At 27.0% G+C, this 23,482-nt stretch overlaps 1 protein-coding gene across 2 annotated transcripts; it reads left to right on the forward strand.

Moving 5' to 3' along the window:
* The first annotated feature begins 15,504 nt into the window (after positions 1–15,504).
* Positions 15,505–19,016, forward strand: LOC124920011 (protein NPGR1). 2 transcript variants are annotated; one of them, XM_047460398.1, is made up of 6 exons: positions 15,505–15,653; positions 15,943–16,198; positions 16,285–16,543; positions 16,620–17,800; positions 18,193–18,340; positions 18,571–19,016. In XM_047460398.1, the coding sequence occupies exons 2-6, from the start codon at positions 16,004–16,006 to the stop codon at positions 18,876–18,878; spliced, it is 2,091 nt and encodes a 696-aa protein (XP_047316354.1). In that variant the 5' UTR covers positions 15,505–15,653; positions 15,943–16,003; the 3' UTR covers positions 18,879–19,016. The 2 variants fall into 2 exon arrangements, with proteins under 2 accessions (XP_047316354.1, XP_047316353.1); XM_047460397.1 differs by lacking the exon at positions 15,505–15,653 and having other exon boundaries at positions 15,766–16,198.
* The last annotated feature ends 4,466 nt before the right edge of the window (positions 19,017–23,482 follow it).

The raw sequence follows: 23,482 nt of genomic DNA on the forward strand, positions 1-23,482 counted from the left end.
AAGAGAAGAGAGCTCGTTGATGCAATGGCCAAAGGGCGTTCTTTGTTCCCTATTCTCCAAGAAAGGGAATCTAACTTTAACCCTATGGAGAAAATGGCTGAGGTAGACGATAAAGTGAACAGACATTTGCAGCTAATCTTGGATTCTTATAGTTCAACAGCTCTACATTTTATTCATGGCACAGAGTCGTCCAGAATTAAAGAACTCCGTAATAAGGCATCCAATGTCGAGTTGAACAACTCTAATTCTAAAGAGGAGTTGACTGTTGTTGAGAAGTTTCAGCCTCCTCCTTCTCAATTCGTTGAGGAGATGCGTCTACTTGACCTTCTCTCTATTGAGTGGTAGTAGATCCATGCATTTGAAGAGCAGTAGAAACTCCCTTCTGTTAAGAAGGAATTATCCTCAAAGGCTGCTGAGCAATAGCATTCTGAAGTTGTAGAGGATCTCATCTCCCTAGATCAAAATAAGTAGCCATCCTCTACTCCTCAGCAGCCCAACCCGTCTGAGCAGAAGTCATCTGTTGAGGAAGAATATTCCAAGACTACTGAGCAAAGCTCAACCCCTATTTATAAGAAGACCCCTTATATTCAGACTATCTCATCAGACGGACAGGCATCTGAAGAGAAGCAATCAACCTCCTCAAAGTCCAATCGTTCAACCTCTGTTGCATCCGAGAAATCTCTTCCATCTAAATCATTTCATTCTAAAAAATCTGCGAGATTTCTAAAGGATCTAGGCGAAGAGATCGAAGGAGCAGAAGGTGAATCTCGGGCACTGGTTAATGTGACTCAAGTTGCGTCTCTCGTGTAGTCTATTCAAGTAAGCTTTCATAAAACCCCTCTTCAATTTGTTCCAGTTGGTTCCCATATCATCTCTTCGGCCCCCAATTCCATTGAGGAGTCCTCTCGGGGAATAATAGATCTGCGCAACTTCATTCTTGAAGCTCTTGAGCCTATGCAATAAAGCATCAAGATAATCTTTAGAAACTTGGAGATTCTGGAAGGGCAAACTAGTGATGTTGCCCAGGCTCAAGGGGATGCAAACAAAGAAATTTTGAGGACTTTGTGTTATGTATCGAAGCTCATAAATCAGATGACAAGGATGAAGACCACTCTACTCAATAATAATTTTGATCTTCACAAAGAGACAAAGTCTTCAATAGAAATTCTCGTCCAACAACTTATGGAAATTTCTCAATCCCTCAAGATTCAAGAAGCTGAGCGAATCGAAGATGTTGACGCAGTCGCTCGACGCTTCCAAGCTGAAGAATATGTGGTTGTTGAAGCTGCTAGAGCTGCTTCTCTCGCCCTTGATAATGTTAAAAAGGGGAAAGGTAGAAATCGAGGGGGAACCAGTCGAGGAGGAAGATTAGAAAGTTGTAGTCGGGGTCCTCGAACTGGAAGAAATCCAGACCGTGGTGGTGGTCGAGGTGGAGGTGGTCGAGGTGAAGTTAATCAAGGTCGAGGAGGAAGTCGAGTGCACCAAATTATGTTCGGCGATCAATATTAAAAAGGGGGAATCTTAAACCTTGAATTTTCTTTCTGGATTTCATATTCATATAAAAATATTTTATTCAATTTATTGTCCTTAACATAGTTTTAACATCATCAAAAATGAGGAAATTGTTAGATTAAATTATATACAGAAAAAGGAAATTAATTAAAGAGAAATAGTTAATTAAGGAAAAATATTTTAATTCACTAAAATGAACTTAGGTGAACTAATTTCAATACGACATAGTTTTAATGATGTGTTTGTGAACAAAACTAAGTTGTGTAAATTGTCTATGCGCAAGTACAACTCAAGATGTGCGAGCAGACGTCTAACTTCTATAGACGTGTTAGTCAAAAGAAGTGCGCGAGCAGACGTCTAACTTCTACAGACGTGTTAGTCTGAAGAAGTGCGTGAGCAGACGTTTAACTTCTACAGACGTGTTAGTCTGAAGAAGTACGCGAGCAGACGTTTAACTTCTACAGACGTGTTAGTCTGAAGAAGTGCACGAGCAAACATCTAACTTCTACAGACATGTTAGTCTGAAGAAGTGCGCGAGCAGATGTCTAACTTCTACAGACGTGTAATTCTAAAGCAGTGCGTGAGTAGATGTCTAACTTTTATAGACATGTTAGTCTGAAGAAGTTCACGAGCAGACGTCCTGCTTCATTATACGCTCTGGTCTGAAGAAGCGCAATCAGACGCCTTGCTTCAGCAGACGTCTGAAGAAGCGTCCGCTTATCTACTCAGTTCATTAGCATAGCGATCAGATGTGTTCGCTATTAGTTGTTTGCCAAGTCAGCTTATCACGCTATAATTTCTTAAGTAACACGTACTCAAATATTCCACTAGTCCACATTGTACCTTTCAGTACACCACGTTCCAACGAATATTCTATAGTACAATCCGGTACGCCACGATCCAATGAATATATTCTTGTGTACGTTCCCGTACACCTGGCGTACATCCAACGAATAGCTGACACGTATCCAAGAGAAAGATTTGACGTTGATACACTTCAATATAAAATGTGATCAGATTTCAACGACGAATCTCTCGCTTCTCGAACTTCTATAATTACGAATTAAGAATTACTATGCGCTTTGATTACTCACTCTTGCTCTAAGTCTATTTTGTAATTCACCTACTGTTCTACCTGAGAGTATTATCAGTATTGTAAGTTGAACAAAGATTGTTTGTGCAACATAGTGTTAGCTATAAGTTCAGAAACAGACAGTTGTTAAGTCTTGTGTGTCTGACTGAATTTGTGTAGTGTCTATACGAATCAAAGTCTTCTAGTGAAAATCCTTTTGGATATAGAAGAAGGGGTGACGTAGGAGTTTTATCTCCAAACATCCATAAAACTCCTCGTGTTATTTTATTCTGCATTTTCCGTCTTGTATCTGCCGCTTCAAATCGAGTAAGCATTTCCGAACTTAAATCCGTTCAAGAGCTTGCGAAAATTTGTGAAGAATAGAAACAGATTTTCATCTCTAACAAGATTAAAATCAAATTGAAAGTGTCTTATTGAGTTCAACAATATTCACCCCCTGCTATTGTTGTACTCGATCCTAACATAAATTATTCAAAAAATGGGGATAATATTATAAATTAAACTTAATAACGTCTTTAACACCATTTTATATTACTTAAAGTGTAATCAATTTCAAACTGAAAATCTAATCGCAATGTTTCCAACAATGTTTTCCAACACTGAACTTATTCATATTAAGTAAATTTATTCATTTTCATAATTTAATAGATAAAATTTATTGCAAATCAGATTTGTTTGGTAGTGTCAAATAACTTCTTAATAATCAAGTGTGGTAATTGTAGTTGTATATAATTGTCATGAGTTTAAATTCTTTTATGAATGTTTTTAATGATTTTTTAATTTTGATTTCTAAAATGTACATATATAATAAATGTGTGTATATATATTATTATTTGTATTAATAAACAATTCTTTATATTTCAATATGTAATTTTATTATGATTTTTTTTTATGTGTTCAAATATTAAATATTATTATTACATTTGATTGTTAGATACTATATATATATATGAATTTGCGTGTTGGTAATTTTTTTTATATTGTGTAATTTTTTTTATTAACAATTAAAACAGACTAATTCTTTATACTAATTGATTAACCTACAAATAGTTCTTAACTCAGACCAACTTTAATTGACAAGAAATTGCAAACATGGCCTAATATATATAAATCATCAATCCTCATAAGAAAATCAATATAGAAAATTGTATACAAAATAAGTTAAGGGTCAAATTTGAAAACAAAGAATATATTGAGAGTAGAATTAAGAATGAACATCTCTAATAATAGGATGCGAATTGGACTGTTATGGACAGGAAGTACAAATCAGTACCACATTCCTGATACACAGTGAATGTCATTATTATAAATTAATATACTGAGAAGATTTCGGGACGAAGTTGGGCAGATAAGTACCATCTTCGACCCGATTCCCGTTATGTTTCAGAAAGATTCTGAATTTGTCGGGATCAGGAACAACGACAGATCTAAAAATCTGAGTTGGGTGAGATGAAAAAGTTTGTGGTGAACTTAAAAAAAAATACGATAAATTTTGAGGTGGTTTATCACACCTAAATAAATCTGGCACTAGTCGGGACGATTTTAAATTTTCATCCATACTCTATAAACATTAAAATCCAAAACTTCTTATTTTCTACAATTTATTGATTTTGTGATGAAGAATTCAAATTTATGTCTTGCAATACTAAGCAAGGTTGGTGTTAATTATGAGTTAATACATATATACAATTCTTAATAACCCTTAAAGAATGAATTTAAGTATTAGCTATTATTTTAAAATTCAGTTAAAAATTAATTTCGTTTATATTATTTTATGACATATCATCAAACCAGACAACTAACATGATTCAAACATGCCATGTGATGTCAATAATACAAAATGTCTAGCTGATAATTTATATTTTATTTTATATTAATTCAATTGTTTTAGTCATAAACAAAACTTTATTAATAAGCTAGCATTGACATATTTAATTCATTTTTCAGTTCTAGTTGACTCCACACTTGTGTATTTTCTTATAATAAATAAGTAAATATACCTTTTTCAAATAAGAATAAAATAATTCTCTATGTTTGTTGAAATTTACATATATTTTAGTAGTAAATTGAGACCCTTTGTGTATGACATTTATTCCATCACTAAAATATGGTTATTATGCTCAAAATAAAATAAAAAAATATGGAAAAATTGGAAATTGTGATAAATAATACTTAAGTATTAATTCAAATTAATATTTTGTTTATTAAATGAATGTGTATCTAGAATCTAAATTTGTTGGGACAAAAAGACAAAGACTATGATCAAATATTAGTTAATTCCAAGGATAAAAGATTTGATTTGTATTATGTATTAGAGGATCAAAAGACAACTAATTTTTATATTATTTATTCAAAGGTAATTATGATGCACAAATTTCTTAATATTTGATGAATGAAAATATATAATGTAATAAATAGGTTCTCATACCATCCACGCACGTTCTCTATTGGGTTTATGTTTATTTATTCAATTTTCATACCATATATGTACACTTTAAATCTTAATTTAATGAAACCACTAAAAAATTCAATCAAATGTGAACTCATATTGTAAGAAACAAATGCAGATTATAATGGATTCAAAGATCACGACAAAATATAGAAATGTGAATCGAGGTTTTTTGGATTCAGATATTCCTAATTATTGATGTTTTTCTACGTGAGTTTACATATTTCACGTTTAATTTCATCGAATGTTAAAAATAAAATCAGCATTAGCATCAATCTGACTATGTTTTAAGATATAAAAGGTATATATATGCTTATATAAGTACAAAATTTAAGTAACATACTTGTAAATTAATGTAAGAAGAAGGGTGAATTCAAACTTGATAGTATTAATTATCACTTTTTTGTGAGGTAAGTATTATCACTATATATATTTCTATTTATAATATATTATTAATTATATATTTTAATATTATAAACTTATTTTTAATAAATTTAGAAAACTATTTAAAAATGACTTTCATAATATTAAAAAAAAAAACATTAACAATAATAACACATTATAAATAAATTTTTAGTTTGAAACTTTTTAATAAGATTAACCATTTTAATATATATATATATATATAATTTTTTTTATATTAGAATAAGTTCACAATATAAAAAATCATAATATATTTTAAATATATATTAATATTATTATAATTTTTTAAAAATAAATTATTGTTTTGATTCTAAATTATTATTATTATTTACTTAATTGGATATTTATTTAGTAAATATTTTAGAACTTATTCTAAATAAAATATATTATAGATAAATTTTATATAAATTAAAAAATTTAGTCTTATTAAAAAATTAAAAATAATATTACTATTTAAAAATATTTGATTTGAAATTGTTATTAATTTTAACATAAATAAAATATGTATACAAACTAAAATTATTAATTAATCTTATTAAAAATAAAAGTAAAATCATAATTTCAAATTTTATAATGAAATAATTAAGTTAAAATATGTAAAATATTAGAAACACTATTTTTTTATTGAATTTATGTGCTAGAAAAATGCAAAAAAACATATTGGTTGCCCTAGTTTCATTTTTTTTTTTTTTTTTTTTGTGAGATTTGAATTTATAACAAAATAAAAATTCTTATTTTTGATCTAAACCATTATGATTAACATTTTTAGGTTAAAAAAAACTAATTATTCATGTTTTTTTATTAAATTGATTGTCTTAACTCGTGGGCTTATATATCTTAACGTCGTTTATAACTGTTTCTATCCTCTTACCGTAAAAGTACACCTAATATGATACAACTTTTTGTTAAATTTGTAGGCATAAATACAATATTTTAGATATATAATTAAATTTGATATTTTAACTAAACTAGTATCAAAATAATTCATATGGACAGATGATATGAAACATGTGTTGACATTGATGAGATGATTAGATAGACAAGAAATGTTAGATAATAATTAGGACAATCAAATGAATCCAAGAAACAAAATTGAAGTTCTGATAATGCAATTATAATAATTATAATATTTGCCTAGACAAAATGAGAGCTTATAATAGGTTCAAGACAATATTATCACGTCACCTTATTATGGATAATAATTATGTGCTTCATATTAAATACTAACTAATTCTGCCAAATTATTAAAACCCCACTTTTAGCTAAGAATGCTTGATATTCCTTTTATGTGGCCTAAAAGTAATTAGAGATCTTACACATCATTTAGATGCCTTCAAACGAGTGGTGCCTAAGGTGCCAACAATTAGCCTAACACTTGTAGGCCTAGTACGATCCACGTGAATAGTTGGACGCAACGCAAACTAGGGTTGTGATGGACTTTACCGATGAATCAACATGTCTTGGTTAACATGTCTTGGTTAGACTTTTGCTTGTGTCGATTAGGTCAACTTGCCACTTAGTTTGGTTAAGCTCGCAAAAACTATTATAAGCATGCGTGAGAAATTTGTCTTGTCTTGTTTTCACTATGGATATATATAATGTGCATGACACAACGAAAAATAGAAAGGTTCGGGTAAGTTAATTTATTATGATTGTGGTATACACGTATTTGATCATGTTTAAATGTTTAAGGAGGAACCAAATTATTTTTATTCGAGTAAGTGTGGATTCACAGTGTTATTTTGAGTGGAGTGCTTTCTATATATGATAATGATTGATATAAATTAAAATGAGTCAATATTGTTAGCATTTATAGGTTGTGCTTGAATTCATTGGAAACATCGCCTCACGTTTCTTATTATTATTCTTTTAATTTCAAATTCGGGTTTTCTTCAACAATCAAATAGAGTACCGTTAGGGTGTTAAGAGGTTTGAATTGAATTTTTGTAAGTAAATCTCTGGTTCATTTGACTCAAAAAAACATGGTCATCTTGTTTTTAATAGGTGATAGTTACTCGATTAATCTTAAACTTTTTTTATAGCATATTCTAATAACCATTTGTTGTTATATTTTTTTATTTTCCTTATTTCAAGATAAAAAAAAAATTTATATGCATAAACTTTGTATTGCCCACTTTCTCTAGTTTTTTTTTCTCAACCTATATGGGAATGACAAAACAAAAAAATGGGTTTTCTTGACAATTTCATACTACAACAAAAGAGCACTAAGTAAAAAAATCGATATTAAGGTGGTTATTGCCGTCTGATTTTTTTTCTCATCATGCACTAACATTTCATACATATTTGGGCAATGCCAACCATGTTTTAAGTTGTTGGGTTAGTTTCACAGATTAATTTATTTATTATAAATTATATATCAAATTTGGTATAAATTTCATTTGCTATATGATTCAAATTTAAAAACTCTTTATATGTTATATATTCATTAACATACAATTAACTCATGATCATAAAACATCACAATTTATAAACTAAAATAAATAAAATAAAAAGTAAAGAATGCGGACTGCATACCTTTCCTGACATCATAGAATGTATATGTTTTGTTTTGTTTTTTCTATTACTAATCTTATAAAACTTAATTATGAAAAATAAATGTTTAATCTATGTTCAATATTTTGGTCGGTTATTTTTTTATTATTAATTGTATTTTGGTTATTAGTTTTGTTAAAACTAAAAAATATATGTTAAGTTTTTAATTTGTATCATATATAGGCTTTGTTCGGATTGCAATTTTTAAAAAAACTTAAAGAAGGAAAAAAAGAAAGTAATGATTGGTGATGATTTTGAAGAGGTGATGATTATTTTTTTGTAAAAAGATTTAAAGAGTTTTGTTATATATAAATAAAATAAAAAATAATAATTTAAAATAGAGGATATTTTAGTATTTTGGTTAATGAAATGAGTGATGTGATTGTTGAGGAATGATTTGATTGGAAAATTAATTTTGAATGAATTTTTTTTTAAAACCCAAAGAGAATAAGGCCATAGTTAATGATTTTTTATATTAATTTGTGTTAAAATCAAGTTAGTAAGTTAGTTCATTGTTTCTCTAAATTTGTAGATTTATTTCTAAAATTTGTTAGATAAAAGATTTTTGGAGACACTTTTCAATACTACTTTATGATATTGTATCATTTTCATTTTCAAAATCATGTGAAAATAGATTTGTGCTCATTCAATTTAATAATGTTTATTTCTCAATTAAAGAAAATATTGATAAGCCATTATTCATAAACAAGAACTAATACTAAAATAGATCCACCAAATTTTGAAAGATCTATGAATCTATATATGATGTGAAAAAATTATTATCATGTCGCAACAAATATGTACAGAGCTAAGCAAAAATTACAACTTTAAAATAAAGTAAAAAAATTGTATGCAATAAAAGACATAAATATAAATGTCAAATAGCTAAAACAGATAAATCCAATTTTTGAACCTAAGAATCCAAAACTTAGGTTTATGACACTACGTCACTACCTCTATTCACAGCATTTATTATATGTTTTTTTTTCTTTTTTCTCTCGGATATATATATATATATATATATATATATATATATATATATATATATATATATATATATATATATATATATATATATATATATATATATATATATATATATATATATATATATATATATATATATATATATATATATATATATTAAATATCAAATGAAATCTCTAAAAATGCCTGTGAAATGTTGCAAGTATAAAAAGTTTTGGCTAATTTTTTAAAATAAATAAACTTTAATATATACAGGTTTTTTAAAAAAAAAAACTATTTTTATATTTGTGTAGTGTCATCCTAGATTATGATTTGAGTCCAACACAATTCAGTCTATCCAATATTTAAATATATATATTAACCCTAGTTTTATAGTATCGAATTCGTATTGTGTCGTGTTGGATTGTGTCAACTCACATATAAAAGAAAAAATGTGTTAATAGTTATACATTGAATTGTATTGTTTAATATTAAATTTATATCACCAAAATATTATATGATAATAAGGTTTTTATAAAAATAAATAATGAATTTCTTAAATTAATTTATTAATTTCATGTACAAAACCAAATTTTATACAGAATTAATATAATTTTTATGTGTCATAAATAAATATTAAAATAAAAAAAATCTCAAATTTATCTTCGTGTGTGATCGATCTTGGACTAAGGTACATTTAATCTTTTACATAAATTTTAACATTTACTTTTGTGTTTCGATTTTTTAGAGAAAATCAAGTAACTTTTCAAAAATTAAAGGTAGCATAATTGAACCATATTTTGGTTCTTAATCTCATTTTTATGAAACAAGTTTAGAATATTATTAAAAAGAATATTTTCAGATATTAATAATCAAATTTAAGTTATTTTTTAATAATAAAAAATAATTAAAAAAACTAGATATGAAGTCTATAGTAATAATATATTGAATAGATAGCACTAATAAAAGATAGAGAACATTGGTGTCCGTTCAATTGAATATTAATTACAAAGATACCGAATAGATTTAAACAAATTCTCAATTGAATAATCCAATTTCATTTTCTTTTATCATTAAAATCTATGGTGTGCATAATCTTGTAATGTGTATTAGTATTTTTTTTTAATATTTGAAAAATGAAAAGTTTATAATATTTTAATATTAGAATAAAAAATAAAAAAAAAATATTATATTTGGTAAAAATTTCTTTACGTGATTAGTAATCTAAACTGATATAGAGATACACGGCACCACGGAATGTGTCATGTTTGAGGTCTTTTTTATAAATTGAAAATTTTACTGGATAATATTTGGAAACATAAATAATATTTTGTAATATATTTTTGAAAATATATATTAGACTATTAGCTTATTCTAGATCATTTTTATGATTTATTTAATTATTATTTACATATACTTTTATATATAAATAATATATATGAGAATCAAACATATATTAACTTTATTATTTTTAAGTACTAATTTTATCATTGTTTATAATTTTTTTAAAGTTTTCTCTTCTGTTTATGAATAATAATTTTAAAAAATAAACATTTTAATCTAATATATATAATTGTATTTAGGGATCACCCGACAACCAACAATTCATTATATGTGAGATAAAAACAAAATTTTTAAGAAATTAGTTAACTAACCATTAAACAAATGAGTTAGAAAAATTAGAAAGACTGAAGTTGGTAAGAGATCTCCTTAATAAAATTAGTTAATTAAAAGAAGACGAATGATCTTATTTAACTAATTTATTATTTTTCGTAATTTTTGATGGTTGAGAGAATGAGAAAGAAAGTGTGGTTGCTCCAAAAGTTTAGTCCCTCATGTTAAAATCACTCATGTTAAAATCACAGAGGTTAACGATTAAAAAAAGATGACAATAAAGACGAAGAAAGTGATTTAGATAATGACGGTGTCGGAAAAGGGGATGAAGAGATAAATACCATATATTCTAACTTTATATATGTTAAATTTTTTAACGTTTTTCTTATAAAAACTTTTTTAATTTTAATTAATTTAGATAGTTTTTAATCATAGTTAGAGTTTGTTAAGATTTTATTTTTGATCCTCCTACTTTTAAAATTTTAATGAAATATTTTTAATTATTTTTCAAAAAAAAAAAATCTAGATAGTTCCATTTTATATTTTTTTTAGGATTACAATAATAAAGGAAATGACGAAGACAGTCAGAAGTCTTTTTTAACTTTTTTATATGTATTTTGTACTCAATTTATTAGATCTGTCAAAAAAATTTATAAAAAACAATCTAAACATTACTAATTTTTTTATGTTAAAATATTTTACGCAAATAAATGTTGGTTCCATTTTTTAAAATAAAAGTAACAATTATGAAGGACGGGATAAAGATGAGCAGGAGATATTTTGATTCGCAGTCATAGAGATTATTTGAAAACTAATATTTTATCCCAATTCCCTACAAATAAAACAAATAAAAAAACAAATAAAATAAAAGTTTAAAGTAGGAATTGAGATTAATTTAGTTTTCATTTTGTGTGAAAAATATAATTAAATGAGATGAAACTTTTTTAGGGAAAAATTGGATAAAAATAATATATATATATATATATATATATATATTATTTTAAACTATTAAATTTATTTTAATCAACTTTTTTTCTAACAAATATTTACTGATTTTTTATAATAAAAAGTGAAAATGTTGTTATAACAAATAAACTCAATTCACTTCTTACTTATTTTTTACACATGCAAATAAAATATTTAACAATGGTCCATTCTTATTTTATTGAACTTTGCCATTTATTTTCTTAAATTAATTATCATTCTCAAAACTATGGACCTTATTTCTAAATTCACATATTATTTAATTTTATAAATATAAAATTATATATACATAATTAAAATTAAACATACATTATATAAATAATAAAATAAAATATATTACATAAACATTAAAATTAAAATACATTAAATAAAATGTATTACAAGTGAAGTCAAACTTATTACAAAAATTAATTAAAATAAAATATATATATTTTATCAAAACAATATATTATATAAAATACTAAAACTTAAATAAAAATTAAAATAAGATGCAATACAAGAGAAGTCAAAACTAGTATAAAAGTTATTAAAATAAAATATATATTTTAATATATAATTTTTAAGTTAGTTTTTGTTTTTTTTAATATTTATTATATAATATTTAAGTTAATTTTTGTTTTATTTTAATATTTAATTTAGTATGTTTAATTTTGATTATTCATAATTTATATTTATAAAATTAAATCATTTATGAATTAAAGACATGGTGGTTAGTTTTAAAATATAAATAAAAGTATGGGTAGTTTAAAAAAGAAATAAGTAAGGTGTTAGAAGATTGATAAATAAGTACATATCATTCCTTGGTATTAAAAATATATAAAAATTCATTAGTCACCCAAAATTGAAGTTAGATTAAGATATAATAATATTTCCAAAATGACCAATAAAGTTTCGAAATAATACATTGTCAACACCAATAAAGTTTTCAAATATAATTAATTCAAACTACTTCAACTAGTTTAATGATTTGCATACACCTAAATCTCTTCTACATAATTGTAATATTGTTTATTACAACTCTAGTTTTAATTCTTCACACAGAAAACACACACATCAAATATTTATTAGTGTTAATACAAATGAGTTATTCCCTTTTTTAGATGACAACATGAATATTCTTAGCTTTCCTAAAGTCTTAGGTTCGAACCCATTAGATGGTACGTTTCAAAAAGTGTTAACAAAATTATATAGACGCAGCCGAATATTTTATTAATAAAATTTATGTAGTATAGGTTGTTGGATGAGATGACCTTATTTATATTCTTCCTTATCACTCTTATCTATAATAGCACTTTATGGCTATATTATAAAATCTAAAATTTGTTTTAGAATTGAACAAAGCCTCACACTTATCAATTTTGTTCAAACACATCTTCATAGTACCTATAATAAAAAGAAAAAAACAATTTGACTTTCTCTTCTAAGCAATTAACATGCACAATATTTACATTTAATTTCATTCTTAAATCTTAATTTCTAAACTAACATTGTAAAATAAACTTATTAATTATTAAGTAGTTTAAGTTTACTAATTATTTACATAACAAACTATGAGACTAGCTAGCTAGCAGTTACATATTTAAGAAAAATAAAAGATTCAAAAATCAATTGAAAAATCAATGTTTTTGTTAGTGGATACGGTCTAAAGAGTGATAAAAATGCACAATCATGGTTCACTTCTATAAGATGTTTTTTTTAAGTAAATATTAAATATAAAATAAAATTATATTATCAAGTCCATAATTTTAATTTAAAATCTTTTAAATAAAAATAAATAAATTTAAAATTTATGTTCTACTCTTTTAAATTATTATAACACATTTATTATTATAGTATTGTGTTTAGTTAACTTTTAAAATATAAAAATAAAAAGAAATAAATATGAACTTATACGGGTAGAAAACATAAGTGGTTTTGAAATATAATATATGAATTTCTTTTCATACATTTTAAATCAAATCAGGGTTTTAGTTAAAAAACAGTTTATGCGTTCTAAAAAAACAGATTATGATTTAAGAAGTCGCGCATCTAAATTTTTCACAAAATTAGGAAAATAAATATTTTGACGTGTAGAACAGTATCACGTTTGAACAAAAAAATGATTTCTTAAAGTTTAAAAAAGTTTTACTTTGACAAATTTTAGAAATATTTACACTTTTCTTTGTATGTTTAATTTTGTCTAAGTCCTAATATGATGTAATTGTCGAACCTAAATAATAAAACTTAAAGTCTAAGACTAATACATTAATACTTACCTAATGCACCACAAAATGCATTGAACATCGAATGAAAGTGAGAAAATGACTAGGTGGGGAATTCTTAGTGAGAAAATGACTCAAACGGGGATTTCAAAAATTATTTAAACTTACAAATTAATTTTGAAAATATAAATTAATCAACTCACAAATTTTAAAAATATTCATGGGTCTAAGAGGAATAAGAAAATCATTTTTGGTTTAAAAATATTATTTTTCATTTTATTTTTGGATTTTATATATTTTTTAAATTAAAATATTTTCAAGGTATTTAAAACAAAAAAATAAAATGGAAAATGACAAATAAATAAAAGAAAAAAGAAAAAAGAAAAATAGACCAAAAGGCCTGAGTGGATTTAGACTTCAATGAAGGAGTTGTTGGTCAATGGGCCTAGAAGGTGTAGGCCTGGCTTTTCAGGCCTAATCACAAACTGCTAAATAAATCGGAATAGTGCCTGGGCTTTTTTCAAAAATAAAATAAAATAAATAATAATATTTAAATTTAACCCAATTATTAGTTAATTAATATAGAAAGAGATAATTTGGTATATAGAATGACGCGTTAATTTTTCAACGAATTAGATTGCATACGTAATTTTTTCTTTTAAATTTTTTTTCTAATCATTTCTCTTAATATAGTGTACGTTTATTATTTTCATCTCACTTGCTATTTATTTAAATGTAATAACTTTATTTTATTAAAATAAATAATTTAAAATTAATTATTTTGAGATATGTATATGATTTTGAAAATATTTTGTTTAGTCAAAATTATTTTAAAAAAAATACCAATCTAAATAATGTCATTTCACTCTAGCTAGCATATTTTTAAGCTAATGACCAAATTCGTGTTATTAAATTCGAGTTAAATTAATGTGTATAAAATATAAAATAATGAATTGTTTGACATATTTTTTTGATGTCGTATATCCTACTGATCAATACAAAAAATAAAATTAATTTCAACTTAATATTATTTTCAATATGCAAGTATTCTTTATTCTAAGCATAAAGGTGATGGAAGATTTTTAAACAAAAAATTCAAGAATGTACAATTATATTAACACAACTCATAATGTTAGTATTTTTTTTTTTTATTATTATGAACAATAGATGCATGAAAAAAAAAATGTTTATTATGACAAGTCTTTGTAGAATTTGTCAAAGAAACGAAATCAAAGCCTCACTTATTTTCCCATTACGATGAAGTGAAAGTGATTACAATTTGAAGCTTATCAGGAATTATTATTTATATTATAAAATATATTTTAGTGAGGTTTTCAAGAAAAAACATATTCAAGGAATCCAAATCCAGTCTTCTATACAAAAATATATATATTATTGTTAAACAATATCACACTTGATCCTACTATTTCTGGGGACCATCTTTGGTTGCAGTGTCAAGAGTCTTTGATTTTCTTTTAGACAAATAAGAAAAACAAATTTGTACTATTTAGTATTTATTAGCTTTAAACAAGAAATGATGATGTTCTAGCTAGGATCTAACAAAGTATGATTGAACATCATCATCTAGCTAAGCTAGATACACTGAAAAGGACAAACTCTGATCTGTAAACAAAAAAAATAAGAAAATGGTAGCACATGCAAACTTAAAGAATCATATAAACCCATTCATCATTTCACTCAGATCTCCATCCCCCATATAAGATCAATTTGAAAAGGTGGTTTTATTTTTGTTTATTATATTTCAAATTGTAAAAATCAGTAAGTCACATGTTCAACATTATCATCATAACCTACACAGAAAGAGAAAGTTACCTTCTTGCAGGTTGCTTTCATGGCTGTAAGTCCAAAAACCCTTTGATTCCTTCTTCAGTTGTCTTTCCCATTTTTCAAAACTTTTTTTTTTGTCCTTTATTGTTCTGTCTTCTTTCCCTACTCTCTGATTTCAAATTCAAATTTTCTTTGTTTTTTTACTGGATCTCTTTTATTTCATTCTTGTTTTCATCTGAATTACTGTTCTATGATGGAACCAATGCATTCTGCTGTATTCATGAGAACCCCACTAATATTGACCTTGAAATAAGACTTCTTGCAACTTGATGAAATCATTTTCTTGTTATGCATTGAAGGTGTTTGATGAAATTTCTAGCTGAATAGAAGAGAAGAGAAGATCAACAGATTTTGGAAACTATGTTGTGTTCTTGTTCAGGAGAGCGAATTAAGTTTGAGGAACCTCAACCTCAATCCCCGGAATCATTGGCTACAAGAGATTTCTCAGCCAGTGGTTTCTCTTCAAGAATTGGGGATTGGGATTCAAAGATTGAAGATGCTCAGGTTGATGAGGCTGAATCCACTCTCAGAGAAGCCCTTTCATTGAATTATGAGGTTAATAATTTATAAAACCTCTTCTTTTTTCACATAATGGATGAATTATGGACGCGTTATTTGTTTCGAATCTTGGAGAAATGCAGGAAGCTAGGGCATTGTTGGGGAGGCTTGAATACCAAAAAGGAAACTTTGATGCTGCCCTTCAAGTGTTTCAGGGAATTGACATTAGAAGTTTATCGCCAAGGATGAGTAAGGCTATTTTCGAGAGGACTCGTAGAAGAAAATCGCGACCTAAAGTTAACGAAATGCTGCACGGAGTAATGTCATTGCATTCGGTGAACTTACTTCTGGAGGCAATCTTACTGAAATCTAAATCACTAGAAGAACTTGGACGATTTAAAGGTAATTAATTGGATAATAATCTCATAAATGTGTTAATTTTTCAATAATGATGAAGAGAGTTTTGTAATTTATACAGAGGCTGCAAGAGAATGCACAATAATTCTTGATACAGTTGAATCAGCTCTACCATATGGAATGCCTTTAGAAAACGGTGAAAACTGTAGATTGCAAGAGAATTTCCATAAATCGATAGAATTGCTGCCTAAGCTATGGATAAAAGCAGGTGTACTAACCGAAGCTATGACAGCATATCGACGTATATTGATAAAACCATGGAATTTAAGCCCGATAAGAATAGCTATTATTCAGAAAGAATTTGCTGTTATATTACTCTATGGTGGTGTTGAAGCTAGCCATCTTTTTGATAATACAGAAGAAGCTCTTCTTCTGTTGTTCATTCTAGTAAGAAAGGTTTTAAACGGTGAAATTGAATGGGAATCAGAGATAATGGATCATCTTACGTTTGCCCTCTCGGTTTCTGGGAATTTCGAAACTTTGGCAGAACACGTAGAGCAAGCACTTCCAGGTATTTACACTCGGGCAGAAAGGTGGTACTTTCTCGCTCTTTGTTATAGCGCGGCTGGGAAGATTGAAGTGGCGGTTAGCCTTTTAAAGAAGGTTGTTGGTTCTCCAGAGGCAAGAAATAAGCCTCATTTCCATTCGATTCTTCTTGGTGCAAAATTGTGTTCTCAAGATAAAGTTTACGCTCAAGAAGGAATATTTTTTGCTCAAACTCTCGTGAATTTAGTGGGCAGCAACCAAAACCGGCATTTTATTGGGCAGGCTCATAAGTTTCTTGGCATTTGCTATGGAAATGCTGCAAGAACTTCGATTTCAGATTCTGAAAGGCGTGTCTACCATAAGGAATCGTTGAAATCTTTGAACAGAGCTGTCGAGATTGATAAGGGAGAATTGGATACAGTTTTTAGTCTCGGAACTGAGAGTGCATTCCAAAGGAATCTGACTGTGGCTTTTGATTCTGTAATGTTGTATTCAAGTATGATGGCTGGGGGATCTACGAAAGGTTGGAAACTTTTGTCGCAGATACTTTCGGCTGAACAGAGATTTGAAGATGCTGAGATTATTGTTGATCTTGCTATAGATGAGACTGAAAAGATTGATCAGTTTTCACTTCTTAGATTGAAAGCTGTTCTTCAGGTATCACAAGAACAGCCTAAGGAAGCAATAGAAACATACAGAGTCCTTCTTGGTCTAATTGGAGCACAAAGAGAACAGGCTAATTCTTTTGATGCTGAGGTGTGTGTAAATTTTGCTTACATTATTATTAAAGTAAAACCAATTTATACATTTTGTTGATGAATTTCTTTTGCTTACATTATTACAGTGATTTGTTTTTGTTCTATATGATTTTTTTACTCAAGTATTTATTTGCTATCCACTTCAAAAGTAAATTCTTGGAGCTTGTTTGATGTAGTTTTTTCTTTCTCACATAACCACACTTTTTTTTATTAATCTCAGTTCTAACCTAATTTTCGACATAGTGAAAGTGTTTTCCTCTACCTGTGGTTTTATCCCGTGTTATGTTTCACGTAAATATGATTGTTATTTACGTGTATTATATATTTTCTTTGTCATGTAAGGTATAACAAGCTCGTTTGATCGATTTATCATGTTCATCTTATCTGCAGCTGGTGGAGACAAAAAGATTGGAGATGGAAGCATGGCAAGACTTGGCCAAGATCTATATAGATCTTGAATCATGGCCCGATGTAGAAATTTGCATAGACAGAGCCAAATCTGTCGGGTTTTACTCGCCTGAAAACTGGCATGCCACAGGTTTGAGAGCTCAAGAACTAACTATATCAAACATTAATCCGAAATTTTCCCACCCATGGTATCTTAAGTGGTAGGAGTCATGAACTAAGAGACTGAGGTCTCAAGTTCCATCCCCACTTATCAGAACACCTTGATTTAAGTTACAAAAACATTAACAGCAACCAAAACAGACAATAACCAAAAAACAGTTATAACTGAATATGATATTCTTGACTCCGCAAAATTTGCAGGAATGATGTTGAAAGCTCAAGAGCGGAAAAGAGAAGCCCTTGTTGCATTCTCAGTCTCGCTCTCGATAGAACCAGATTATGTACCAAGCATTGTTTCGACTGCAGAAGTGTTGATAACAATGGGCAGCAAATCACTCCCAATAGCAAGAAGCTTCTTGATGAACGCCTTGAGGTTAGAGCCAACCGAACATCGCGTTTGGATGAACCTGGGTTTGATTTCAAAGATGGAAGGTTCCACTATGCAGGCTGCAGAATTTTTTCAAGCTGCTCATGAGCTCATGATGTCTGCTCCAGTTCTACCCTTTTGATGAAAACCAACTGTCATAAAGAAAAGCATTGATGTTTCATTATATTGAATCAAACAGATGAATTTAGCAATTAAAATTGTTGTTGGCATGTTGTTAATGTTGGAATCTGTAATAGATATTCTTGGGAAAGAATCAATTTGAGATATTATTAATATCTATGTTACATATCAATAAGAATAAAAGGAATAATGAAATTGACAAGTTGTAATTGTAGGGGAAAAGCCCAACATTCCAGGAATGAGAATCTTTAGCCAACCATATCATATAATATTATTACACTTACCTAAAATATCTTATTAACACCTAAATTAAAAAAAAAAAAAAAAAAACTTTTTTCTTTTTAAATGTGAAAAAAAGTTAACATCACACTTCACTACCGTAACTTTCATTTCCATTTAAAACATTTTAAATGAGAATAAAATCGTATTTTTGGTATTTTAAGAATCACTTTTGTCACTTAAACTACCTTAACGAGTTTTGAATATTTTTAAACTTTTAAACTTAAAATGTTTTTAAGTAAGAATTGAACATGCGATTTTAAAACTTAAAAAACTCTCCATTTGAGCTATATTGGTTAAAATAAATTGGTTTAAAATGTTTTGTGTTGTTATTATTGATTTTTTCAGTTGATATTTGTGTCTTCAAGAATTTTACAAATATATGGGTTAAAAGAAAGTTATATTCTTTGAGAAAAAAGAAAAGAAAGGAGAGTGGTTCAATGAATGTCACTTTAAGATTATGTTCTCTCCCACATGGCTGTATGCTCCATAGATCTTCTCTCAATTATTATATTTTTTTCCTTTTAATTTAAAATAATACATTAAATTTGGAGAAAAAAAATCATTATAACAAAAGTATTTTATACAAAGTGAGTTTAAATATTTTGATGTTATAACTATACTATTATAATTGAGTGTACTTACAAAATACAACTTAAAAGATGAAATCAATTTAAAATATTATGATACTTTTTCTATTCAAATAAGTTAAAGCTACTAATGAATATTACTCTTAATTTTCTTGATTTGCTAAATATTGTGTTAAAATAGTCTTTACACATAATCATAACACTCAATAGTTTCTAAAATTAAATAAAAATTGAAATATATGTGAATAAAAACATCTTATATTCACCAATCAATATTTTTGACTTGTGACATACAAAGTAATTTTTTTTTTAAAATTAAAGTAGACATAGCATGACACCCCACAATCATGATCTCACTTAAACTCAAAACGCTTTTATATGTAATTAAACCCGTGACCTTTTGATATCTTAACTCAACTCTTAGTTTGTATGTTATAGTTTTGGTAACTCGAATTGATTAATTGGAATTCGTGGTACAATTCATTTTTTTTTATATATACATTGTTATGGACAAACAAGAAAACATTTCAGGGCTTATAAACTCGTGGTCGTCTTTAGTACTGCAGTTGTTGTAATTTAATTATTAGACTAACCGAGAGTTTCTCCTTTGTCATTGGTCTAAGTTTTGGGATTATAGTGAAAACCTGGATTTTAAATGGGGAGGGTAAGGGTAGAAAGATTACCCAATCAGGTTCGGAGTCGGAGATAAAAGAGGTACGAAACTTAAACCCGAAATTCGATACCCAACTATATTAATATTAAAATATATATATATATATATATATATATATATTTTTTTTTTGTTAAAACTTAGCGTTTACAATAAATATTTATTATTTATTTATTTTACCCACAGCCTTAGAGTTGTGTTTGGAAAAAAAAATTAATTTACTTAAAATCTATTTTTTTAAAATATTTTATTAAAATTCTTAAATATATTTTAATTATATATATATATATATCAATAAATTTAATAATATTTATTCATAAAACCTGTTTTCAAACAAAGATATTATTTCTCGATCTTTATCTTCTTCAACCTTAATTATTAACTTCTTTTTTTAATTTTTATTCTCTCAAATTTTATTCGTTAACTCTAATAATAATAAAATTATTATATTTTCAACATTTTGTAACACAAGTATGTAGGTAAATAATATTTTTATTTATATTTTTAAAATTTCGATATTACTAATTTTAAAGTTATTTATATTTAATAAAGTTATGTTTCACACTTTAATCGGATAATAGGATACCCGTCGGAGATCGAGTACCCGGCAAATCGAGAATGATTTTAAAATTCCGATATTACTAATTTTAAAGTTATTTATATTTAATAAAGTTATGTTTACTCGTCGGAGATAATAAGATACTCGTCGGAGATCGAGTACCCGGTGAATCGAAAATAGTTATAAAAATAGAGATACCTGTTAAAGTCGGGTAATAAAATAAAAATTAGATTTAATGGGCAGAAAGAATACCAGTTGTTCCTAACTAAGTTGTAACTTGGTATGAACCATATTGTATCTTGCTCCCTTGGCATTTTTAGGAGAATTAAACCTAAAATTTTATTGATAAATTTGATATTTAAACCTAACTAGGTAAATAATGTTTTTTTTATATTTTTAAAATTTTGATATTATTAATTTTAAAATTATTTATATTTAATAAAGTTGGGTTTCGCACTTAATCGGGTAATAGGGTACCCAACGGAGATCGAATACCTGACAAATCAAGAATGGTTATAGAATAGAGATAAAGATACCGTCGGAATCGGGTAATAAAATAAAAATCGGATTCGAATATGGGTACTTCACTACTTCACCACTCGATGGGTAAAAAGAATACCCGTTGTTCCTAACTAAGTTGTAACTTGGTATGAACCATATTGCATCTTGCTCCCTTGGCATTTTTAGGAGAATGAAAACTAAAATTTTATTGATAAATTTGATATTTATGAGTTAAGAATGCAAAAGATAACAAATTAAAATGATGTAAATTGCAAATTATAGTTGAGAGAGTTCATCCAAAAGCTTCCATCAATATCAAACAGGTGTATAGGATACTATATCGCAACTTTTGGATATCATGCATGTGAGTCATGAATTCATTCATTATGGTTACAAGTAAGAAACGTTAAAAGTAAGTAAAAATTAGTAAAGAAATGTTTATCGAAAACATTTCTTAATTTGTAACATAATTAAAAATAAAAATCACACATACTAAATGAAGTTCAATATCATCAAGGTGTTTATAGAACATAAATTGATGTATAGTCCAATCTGATCAATAATAAATATTTAAATTTAGTTGAATTCAATATAATATACTAATGTTGAGCTGATCATTTTTTTGATATATATTAGTTAACTGAAATATTAAAAGCATGTCATTTGTTCATTTAATTTATGTTTTAATTTAATATTGATAAACTATTAACTTGTAAAATATATTTTTTTTTATTAATTTTAATTATTTGTTCCAATTATAAAAATAAAAATGCTAATGAGTAGGGAAATTTAGCCTTAAGGTATGTTATAGATAACCTTTAAAATATTTTATGAACAACTTTATTAATAAAAAAATTAATTATTCTATCTAAAAAAAATAGAATTGTTGTTGTCAATTCAACTTTTTTTAAAACTTAATTTCATATAGTTAGTATTAATTATTATTTATAATAAATTTGATATTTTGTTTATTAATTAATAAACTTATTAAAAGTTATAATATCCTTCGTTCTAAGGATTAAGAATCATGACCAAAATCACTGATTTCTCAATCGAATATCGAGTTTCTCTTTATACTTTTCGGAATAATAAATTAAATGTTAGTAACATTTTGTTCACTGTTTTCTTTTCTTTTTATAAATGTTAATCATTAAAACAATAATAATGTTTTTTTTTTTTTTTTAAGCATATCACTACATTTTAACTATTTTATTATAATGTTTTATACAATCTAAAAACACATTGTAGATGATACTATATCTTTAATATAACTTATTTGTATCAAACCCCTTGTATTAATGAGAAATGATACAGACAGCTAAGCGATTCTCCCAGCGAATGTCTACGTGGCCTGCCACGTAGGCCAGATAAAAAAAAAAAAAAATCTAAAAACCCAAAAGCCCAGAAGCCCGCCTTTCATCTTCCATTTGCCATTTTCATCTTCTCAAACATTTTAGGGTTTCTCTCTCTCTCAAGTTCATCTGCAATTCTAGCGATTTTCGTCCGTTCTCCGTCGAATACGATTTTCGACCTCTCTCCATTCTCATCTTCGGTTGTCCGCTCTCTAGCGCCTTCATTGTCTGCAATTTCCGTCCGATTTTTAACCTCCGTCCGTTCTCCATCGACTACGATTTCTGACCTCCCACCATTCGGTTGTCCGCTCCCTATCTCCCGCTTCCAGTTTGTAACCCCTGAATGTAGAGAAGTTTGTCCAAGTATCATTATTAATTGTTCAAGAAAATATTGTAATGTCGTTATTTTCTCTGTTTTTAATAAGAGAAATGAACTGTATTTAGTTTTGTTCATAAACTATATATAATTGAAATGTCATGTTCTTTTAACTACAATGTCATGTTCTTTCAACTATAATGTTATGTTTTTAACACTACAATGTCATGTCATGTTTTGCACTAAAATAAAATGTCTATTAAACTGCAGTTCATTTTAAAAAAATTGAATGTCATGTTTATTATTTCAAAACATGACATTCAAGCTTAATACAACAT

Source organism: Impatiens glandulifera, chromosome 1, assembly GCF_907164915.1.
Source record: "Impatiens glandulifera chromosome 1, dImpGla2.1, whole genome shotgun sequence".
Lineage (NCBI taxonomy): Eukaryota > Viridiplantae > Streptophyta > Magnoliopsida > Ericales > Balsaminaceae > Impatiens > Impatiens glandulifera.